Genomic DNA, 10,123 nt, shown 5'->3' on the forward strand with positions numbered 1-10,123 from the left:
GCACCTCCCTCAGAGATCACCTATGCCATGGTGGCCGCCGACTTGATCCACTCGCTGGTGGCCGGCGGCGGCGCCCCTTGCGCGGTGAAGGCGCAGAGCCTCTTCGTGTTGGATGAGAACAGCTGCCCGCTGCAACAAGAGTTCTCCCTACTGGATTTTTATCCCGACAGTGGCAAGCCTGTACCCAGTGCCCTCCTCTGAGACCGGAGGGGGAAGTGGCAGGTACTTCAAGGAAGATGGCTGAACTGATTTGCCTTTTCGAGAGAAATGAATGACAGGGCTTTACCTGGGCGTTAAAAAAAAAAAAAAAAAAAAAAAAAAAAAAAAAATATATATATATATATATATATATAATATGTATATATATTAAAATATATTATATTTATATATATATTTTTATAAAGAGAATTGTATTAAATATATAAATTAAAACTTTTTTTCTAGGAACATTCTGTGAGGTGTTCTGTCTGTTGTTTGGTCTTTTCCTTTCCTGCTTCTAGAGGAAGTATCTGGCAATAAAGGCCATATGTAGCACCTCCCTGGGAAGCTCACTCTGTTGGTCCCTGCTCCATTCCAGCGCTCTACTAAGGACCCAGGACACAGACAAAAGACATTTCCTCGGGAGTGGCTTTCTGTCATGCTCACAAACTCTCAGCGCTTTCCCTTTAATAAACTGTCAATGTGAAATGATTTCCTCGGTTATAATTATACATGGTAATGGGTTAGTTTGTATAAGACTGTGTTTAGACAAGTTCAAGACAAGCATGTCTTTCTATAAAGAAGCAATGAAAATGAAGGAAACAGATCCTGCTTTAACTCGTTTTATAAAACGTGGAAGAGTCATGTTGTTAGTTCATTTCTAGGATCTCAGTGCCTTACTGAGTTTACTTATTAACAAACATTTAGTGATTTGTTCTCCCATTAGGATTATAGAAGAAGCCCGTATAAAATAGTAGTCACTGATGAGGAAATGTGGAAGGGCGCCTAACCTGGAAGTCTGGAGTATGCTGAGGGTTAATAGGTTAAAAATATTGCTTGAAAAAAACTAAATTCGTGACCAAATGGACATGTTTGTTTTACCATACATGTGCTTTTAAAAATTATTTTGGTTCATTGTACTTGTTTTCTCTAATTTAGGGATGCTTTTTTTTTTAACTTGAACCTCAGGAGTTTTGTGATTCTCCCAAAAATAATATGTAAAAATGTGTGTGAGAGTGCACACACACACAAGTACATCTTTCTATGGAGGAGGTCAGTCATTCTCAGCAAATCCTCAGAAGGATCCTTGACCAAAAAAGGCGAGGGAGGTGGGGTAGGAACAAGCGCTCTACTTGGTGAGTTAATTCCTGGGGAAGGAAGGGATTAAGTCAAATGATTGCCTGCACCCAGTAAGGTGGGTAGAAAAAGAGTTGTCCCCGTGTTGTACGTAGAGAAACAAGATAGTTGGCTCTCCCAGATAATTCACGTGATGGGTGACGAATCTCAAGCCCAGAGCTGATGTCTTCTAAGCCATGCTCTTTCAACTATAAGCACAGTAGAAGCAAATCTGGAATTCTGATATAAAATTTGCCAGTCAGTGTAAGCCTACCAAGAGCGCTGTTCTCTTAAACTTGCCTTCCCCACTTTGTCCTCAAGATGCGGCCTAATCCTTTTATCAACCAAAACACAGCCCCCTGGAATAGACGGCTCTTCACACCCTTTTGGGAAGAAGTCTCTAAGCCATTTTAAGTGAGACCAAGAGCACCAGGTCACACCAATATCTCTTCACAGATTTTGGTCCATAGTTCATAGGTTAACCCATATTTCTGGAACCCTTATTTGGGCTGAAAATAACTTCCTTCTGTCCTGAGGAAATTATCATGTATTTAATTTAAACTGCCATAGCTCCCAGGTGATTCCTTACCCATGATGTACAGGTAAGTATATTTAACCTACTCCACAAATTTTTATAAAAATCAGGTAGCCTAAGAATGTCAGCCAATCCAGCAGTCTTATGTCTGGCAGACATTTTAGGTAAATCGCATTTTTTATCTGACAGTTCAGCTGAGAGGGACAGTTCTCAGGTCTTAAGTTGTTTACAACTAGTCTTCCATTAATTTAGGTTTACCTGAATGGGTGACCACAGGCTGTTAACATGGCTTTCTTAGAAGAAAATATCTCTACTTTCTCAGAACAACATAGAGTGAAACAGAAAATGTGCCATCCCTGTGTCTTTCATTTTAAATGATGAATTTGTGTCCTGGATGGTCTCGAGATGGTGCGATATGGTTCCCAAATCGGAACAATTAGAATAAAGTGTTCATCTTTTCTGAGACTTTAACCCTAGCCCCTGTTTTAAGGCCAATAGGGTGAGAAATAGGTGAGAGGGAGGAGGTTTGCCAGTTAGTTGTTATTCTGTCTTTGGGGGTCTTAAACCTGGTTCGTCATCAGGAAGTGAACTCCACCCACTCAAGGAATACATTTGCTAAGGGTGAGCTGTCTGCTTCCAAGACATCTCTCCCTTTGCTCCCACTTGGCGGCCTGGGGCTGGAGGAGGGCATGAACTGGCAGTGAGACCACTTCTCCCCAGTCCCTTCCCTGTCCCCCAAGGCCCAGCTCCTGCAGGGACTGAGGGCAGGGAGGAAACAGGACAGGGGACAAGGGTTTCATGACAAACCAGCTCCCATCATGGTCCTCTCTTGGGGGGATCCTGACTGCCGGTGCCTTCTGAACAGCAAGCACCCAATGCTGCTCTTTCTAGAACACGTGCTGGAGTTCTTCGGAGGGCTTCTCCTTCTTACACAGCATCTGCACCGTTTCTTGTCAGGGGAGATCATGCTCCTGCCTCATCTCTTCCACCCCTCAACTCCCTCCAGATGTCAGCTCTTCTCTTCACCCCAACTTCTCTCTCTGACTCACTTCACTCCACGCCCAGATGTGCACAAGGCAGCAGGTCAGCAAATTCTCTGCATAACTGGACAGCAGACAAACTGAGGGATTGCCCTTATTTACATAATGTGTGTAGTGCAATTTAAGTTATGTAACATTGTGATCATACCGTGTGGAAGAATCTCACCAAAATGATATCATGATTACTCTGGGTGGGGAACTGGGGCCTGGTTTTACTTTCTCCTTTATGATTGTTTTTATCTGATGGAATTACTAGGAAAATTTCCCTAATTTCTGAAGAACACAAATTCCCTATATTAAAAAGATTACTTACCAAATATAGAAAAAGGTAATATGGTTTTGATCACAGAAATTAACACCACCTACTAGATGTAGATACTTCATGGGGTGGCAGCCAAGCCCACAATGATACCGCTTCTCTGGTCCATGTCTATATTTGGTTTGATTCCTTGGCAAAAACCGATTACTCACAGACAGTAGGATACCTGACTCAAGCTGGGCCAATCAGATTGTTTTTTCCAGAGTTAAATTAAGATTTATGCAGAGTAAAAAAAAAAAAAAAGATTTATGCAGAGTAAAATGCACAGATCTTAAATGTACAGTGTGCTGAATTTTTTTTTTTTAAGATTTATTTATTTATTTATTTGAGAGCGAGAGACTGAGAGAGAGAGAGCACATGAGAGGGGGGAGCGTCGGAGGGAGAAGCAGACTCCCTGCCAAGCAGGGAGCCCGATGTGGGACTCGATCCCGGGACTCCAGGATCATGACCTGAGCCGAAGGCAGTCGCTTAACCAACTGAGCCACCCAGGCGCCCCAGTGTGCTGAATTTTGACAAATATATACATTCATGTAGCCAATACTACCATCAAAATTTAGGTTTCCATCTCTCTAAAAATTTCCCTCATTTCCACTTCCAGTCAATCCCCGCCCATACAGGCAACCACTTTTCTGATTTCGATCATCACAGATTAGTTTTTTCTGCTCTGGAACTTCATATAAATAAAATCATGTGGTTTATATTCCTTTGTGACTTGCTTTTTTCACACAACAGTGTTTTTTTTGAGATTCATCCAGATTTTTATGTGACTCGGTAGTTCGTTCTTTTTATTAGTGAATAATATGCCAGTGTATGAATATATTACATTATCTATTTTCTGATCAAAGGTCATTTGGGTTGTTTCCAGTTTGGGGCTGTTATGAATAGTTGCTATGAACATCCTTTTTGCAAGTCTTGCTGTGGACATATGTTTTCAGTTTGGGGTATGGGGGGGAGCGATAAATACCTGTGACTGAGATAGCTGGTTTATAGGGTAGGTATATATTTCATTTCATAAGAAACTGCCGAACAGCACTCCAAAGTTGTACAACTTTACACACAAGCCATGTATGAGGGTCCCAGTTGTTCTGCTTTGCCACAATTTGGAGGGGCCAATCATTTTTACATAGCCATTCTACTGGGTCTGAAGAGATAGCTCACGGTTTTAGTTTGTGTTTCTCTGATGACTAATGCTGTTGAGCAACTTTTCATGTGCTTATTTGTTGTCTATGCATCTTCATTTGTGGACCATAGAAGTGTTCCTTTATTTTATTGGGTTGTTTGTCTTTTTTTACTGATCATAAAAGCCAGATATGTGTATTATTAATATTTTTGAAGTGCCTGTTCAGCATTAAAAATGATGGCCACATGATTTCAGGAGAAAAAAAGAATGTGTAGCTGTAACAAAAAGTCTTAAATAAAATGTGACTATTTTGAATGGCTGGAATGTTATACACAGAAAAATAATCTTAGGAAACCAACCAAAAAATGTATTAGTAGCATGTTAATTACATAGAACATAAATTAATTAAACATAACATAAACTTAAAAATTTTAAATGTAGTAATATATTACCACACACCAATAATATACAGTTCTGAATATAATAAAAATAATCATGCTTACAGATAAAACCAGAAACACGAACGGCTTTATGTATTCAAAGGAAATGACTTAAAAACCACGAGGGAAATATAAAGAGAAAAGAATCAATGAGACATTGGCTGTGCTCTTGCTGCTTGAGAAGACCCGAGTTGCAGAGCCGATTCAATATTAACCAAAGTCCCTGATGGATGGCATATACAAGTTGACAAATTGATTTACAAATTAAGTGAGAAGAATAAAAAGCAATGTGAATATTCTAAAAACCATTGAGTTTTAACTCTACATGGGTGAATTGTATGGTTTGTGAATTATCTTCATAAAGCTGTTAAAAAAAGAACAGGCAGAAAAAATTTTAAAGCTAAAACAAAAAAATAAGGAAAGCAGTGGAAAAAAACCCCACAGATTTGCTGTTTACAGTATATTAAGTGAAAAGTCACTTGAAACAGTATATAACATATGTCATTTCTGTAAAGACATACATTAAGTCAATGGAGGGAGATCAACAAATTTCAACAATGTTTATCCTAAGGAGCTAACAACTGCAGGAAACATTTTACTTAATGAGGCAATGTTTCTTTTTTTTTTAAGTTATTTTTAATTTTTTTTCAAATGTTTTATTTATTTATTTGACAGAGAGAGACACAGAGAGAGGGAACAGAAGCAGGGGGAGTGGGAGAGGGAGAAGCAGGCTTCCCGCGGAGCAGGGAGCCCGATGTGGGGCTTGAGGTGGGACTCGATGTGGGGCTCGATGTGGGGCTTGATCCCAGGACCCTGGGAACATGACCTGAGCCGAAGGCAGACACTTAACCAACTTGAGCCACTCAGGCAATATATATGTATTTTTTAAAAGTAGGCTACATACCCATTGTGGGGCTTGAACTCACAACCCTGAGATCAAGAGTTGCATGCTCTATTGACTGAGCCAGCCAGGCGCCCATATTTCCTTTTTAAAAATAAGCACAAATTTTCTTATTTTTGTTCCTTCTTATATAAAAGGTAGCCTCTGTATGCTTTTTTGTACTTTGCTTTTTTTCATTTGGTAATAATCCTTGGAAATCACTCTGTGGGTTTATCCTCATAATACAATTTTTTTTTTTAAATTTATTTGAGAGAGAGAGAATGAGAGAGAGAGAGCATGGGGAGGGGGGAGGGTCAGAGGGAGAAGCAGACTCCTCGCTGAGCAAGGAGCCCGATGCGGGACTTGATCCTGGGACTCCAGGATCATGACCTGAGCCGAAGGCAGTCGCTTAATCAACTGAGCCATCCAGGCACCCCTCATAATACAATTTTTTTTTTTAAGTTGGGTTTAGATTGTATTTTTTCCTTAGTTTCTTTCTTCCTCCATTCTCTTACATGTTTTGTACATCCCTTAAATTGTAGTTATGTATGTGTAGGTTATATAAATATACAAATACAGTGTTGGGAAAATGTTGTATATTCACATCTCTGTAATTATTGGGTCCTACTTTCAGTTGCAGATTATTCACGTTTTTGTTTTAGGATTTGGCTTAGCTAATATAAAAGAAATCCCAAGTAAGTTTCTGAATAGGTAGCTTCTTTTTCTTGGGCTTACCAGTGCTTGTCTGTTTATCTCTGGACTGATTTCAAGTTGCTGTGTTGTCAGAGTCCAGCTTCCTCTGTGGTAATGTTCTATCATGTCTGCACTATTAAAGAGTATAGAATGAACGGGAAGATGAGGTAGCGACCCATCCCTAGAAGGCCAGGACCCACAAGGTATATTGTGCTTCTCTTCACACATCATTGACTAGGACTTAGTCATGTGTCCAGCTACGTATTCTTAATAGAAAAAGAAGGGGAAAATGAATATTCTGTAGCCACGGGTATCAAGATATTTACAGCTTTTCTTTCTTTCTTTTTTTTTTTTAAAAGATTTTATTTATTTTATTTGACAGAGAGAGACACAGCAAGAGAGGGAACACAAGCAGGGGGAGTGGGAGAGGGGGAAGCAGGCTTCCCGCGGAGTGGGGAGCCCGATGCGGGGCTCGATCCCAGGACCCTGGGATCATGACCTGAGCCGAAGGCAGACGCTTAACGACTGAGCCACCCAGGCGCCTCATGAGGCAATGTTTCTGAGAACAGAAACCAGACAAGGATATCCAGTGGCATAACTTACATTCAGTACTTTCCTGATGTTCCTAGCCAGATTAATAAAGCAAAACATTGAATTAAAATCTAAGGATTGGAACCAAGATATAAAATTACGATTGTATGTATTAAAAACTCAAAAGAATCTAGAGACATATGATTAGCATTAGTGAGTTTGGCATGATTGCTGGGTACAAGGTCAATTGAGGAAGACCCACTTTATGGATACCAGCAAGAATTAGAAGATAAACGATGTAAAAAAAATCCCGTTTATGATGGTACAAGAAAATCACGTGTCCAGGGGAAGAGATAATGAAGATAAACAAAGCCCCTGCACATGACACCAGCACACACTGTATAGAGAAATCAGAGAGGGGCTAAATAAATAGAAGTGTAGGGCGCCTGGGTGGCTCAGTTGGTTAAGCGACTGCCTTCAGCTCAGGTCATGATCCTGGAGTCCTGGGATCGAGTCCCACATTGGGCTCTCCGCTCAGCGGGGAACCTGCTTCTCCCTTTCCCTCTGCCCCTCCCCCTCCCTCTCCTGCTCATGATCTGTCTCTCTCTCAACTAAATAAATGAAATCTTGAAAAAAAAGAAAGTTCAACACTAGCAACAGTTTATGAGGTGCAGAAGAAATCGTATTGGAAATTAGAAATTATAACCAGGGCGCCTGGGTGGCTCAGTTGGTTAAGCGACTGCCGTCGGCTCAGGTCATGATCCTGGAGTCCCGGGATCGAGTCCCGCATCGGGCTCCCTGCTCAGCCGGGAGTCTGCTTCTCCCTCTGACCCTCCTCCCTCTCATGCTCTCTGTCTCATTCTCTCTCTCAAATAAATAAATAAAATCTTAAAAAAAAAAAAATAAATAGAAGTGTATGCTGTGTTCAGGGATCGGAGGACTTTAAAATACTTAAACACAGGTCCCCCGGAATTGACTTAGAGACTCCAGGCAATTCCAACCAAAATCACAACAGACTTCCCCTTTGGGAGATGGTGGGGGTGGGGTGGGGCGGGTGGGACTTAGCAAGTTAATTCTAAAATTTACATGGAAATGCCACATGCCCAAATAGCCAAGACACTCTTGAAGAAGAACCAGACTAAGGACTTACTCAAACAGATGTTGACATTACGAAAGAGTAATTGACACGTGATGATATTAGTATAAAGATAGGCAAATTCACTAATGTAGCAGAAGGAGCTCAGGAACAGACCCAAATGTGCATAGATGCTTGACGTATTTCCTCGGTGCTGCAGCAGACTAATGGGGAAAAGGATAATCTTTTCAGTGAACGGTGCTTGGATAATTCAATATCCTATGGAAAAAAAGAAAGAAACTGGAATCCAATATTGTAACTTATACAAATGTCTATTTCAAGTAGATTCTAGATTTCTAAATGTGAAAGGCAAGATAATAAAGCTTCTTGAAAATAGTATAGAAGAATATCTTCATGATCTCGAGGTATGGAAAGTGTGAGAAGGTGGAGGAGGGACAGTAAAGTGTCCTCCAAACTGAGAAGGCACTTTGAGACCAGAAAATGAAACAGGCCACTCCATACAGTTTACACAGATTTATTCGGGGTAACTTACGCGGGAATTGAGCAGGTAGGTGATAGTCCAGAGCTGCACAGCTATTCTCCCCAAAGTCCAGACCTAAGTCCACAAATTTTAGAGTGAGGGGATGTGCAGAGAGCACCTTGGGTGAGGTCAAAAGGTCTAACACTTACCAGACCTCGTGGCGCCAACTGTGTGCTAGAATGGGAGGTGGGGTGGCTAGAAACTATTTTATCTCTATTAGTTATCTAAACAACTTTAGGGAAGACAAGAACAAACCTTCCCACATTCCGGTCAGGGCATACATTAACCTCCAGAGGGCTTGGAACATGTAGCCCCAAGAGAGGTCATTGTGTGGACGTGAACAAGATGGAGGGCCAAAGATGGAGTCCATATTGTCTGCACGCTTACAGAAGGACTTCTTAAAAAGAGGACACGGTAAGATTGCTTCATTTGACTACATTAAAATTAGAAACTTCTATTTATCAAAAGAAAGCCATAAAAATGGGAGGAAATCAGCCACAAATATATTGGTAATTAAAAAAAAAAAGTATCATATGACCTCACTGATAATGAGGAATTCTTAATCTCAAGAAACAAACTGAGGGTTGCTGGAGTGGCGGGGGGGTGGGAGGGATGGGGTGGCTGGGTGATAGACATCGGGGAGGGTATGTGTTGTGGTGAGCGCTGTGAATTGTGCAAGACTGTTGAATCACAGATCTGTACCTCTGAAACAAATAATACAATATATGTTAAGAAAAAAAAAGAAGAAGAAGAGGGGAAGAATGAAGGGGGGGAAATCAGAGGGGGGACGAACCATGAGAGATGATGGGCTCTGAGAAACAAACTGAGGGTTCTAGAGGGGAAGGGGATGGGAGGATGGGTTAGCCTGGTGATGGGTATTAAAGAGGGCACGTTCTGCATGGAGCACTGGGTGTTATGCACAAACAATGAATCATGGAACACTACATCAAAAACCAATGATGTATGGTGATTAACATAACAATAAAAATTTAAAAAACATAATGGGAGAAAACAATTGTAATACCTCTAATCGAAATGAATTCCTACAAATCAAGAAGAAAACCACAAGCCAATAGAAAAGTGGGTAAGATCCATGAACAAGCCCTTCACAGAGGAGGAGATCAGAATGACCAAGTAACATATAAAACATGTTCAGCCTCCTTTGCCATCAGGGGAGTATGAATTAAATCCACAAGGGATACCTCTCCATTCTAAAAAGAATGACTGAAAAAGACTGACGATATCAAGTGTAGACAAAGATGTAGAGCAATGGGAACTCACACACTGCTGGTGAGAATGTGAATTTGGTACACTGACTTTGGAGAACTATTTGGCTTTATCTACTAAAATTGGGAGATATGCAAACCCTATGATCCAGCAACTCTACTTCTGGTTTAATACCCCCCCCCCCGCAAATGTATAACGAATCTCAATACATCATATGGAGTCAAGGAAGCCAAATACAAAAGAGGGCTTCCTTTCCAATTCCCTATATGAACTTCGTAACAAAACAAAAAAGCCTGTGGCATTTAAGGCTGCGTGGTTACGTAGTCAAAGCGAAGAAGTGATTTCCACAAAAACCAGGTTAGTGGTTATTTTGGTGGGGAGGGAGAGGTGTGTTTGGGAGGGTGCACA

The 10,123-nt window shown here is 40.9% G+C and overlaps 1 protein-coding gene across 12 annotated transcripts in view; it reads left to right on the forward strand.

Moving 5' to 3' along the window:
• The window catches only part of SHLD2 (shieldin complex subunit 2), an 88,514-nt gene extending 83,912 nt beyond the window's left edge, over nucleotides 1–4,602 (forward strand). For 11 of the 12 annotated variants that reach the window (XM_064594916.1, XM_064594917.1, XM_054508260.2 and 8 more), the window contains one exon: nucleotides 2–4,602. In XM_064594916.1, coding sequence (XP_064450986.1) covers nucleotides 2–201 — 200 coding nt within the window. In that variant the 3' untranslated portion in view covers nucleotides 202–4,602. The remainder of the gene's footprint in view (nucleotide 1) is intronic. The other variant, XM_064594914.1, reaches the window with a different exon arrangement.
• The last annotated feature ends 5,521 nt before the right edge of the window (nucleotides 4,603–10,123 follow it).

This window comes from Mirounga angustirostris, unplaced genomic scaffold (genome assembly GCF_029215605.1).
Source record: "Mirounga angustirostris isolate CCGP_5_RB_7025 unplaced genomic scaffold, mMirAng1.0.hap1 SCAF_6, whole genome shotgun sequence".
NCBI lineage: Eukaryota > Metazoa > Chordata > Mammalia > Carnivora > Phocidae > Mirounga > Mirounga angustirostris.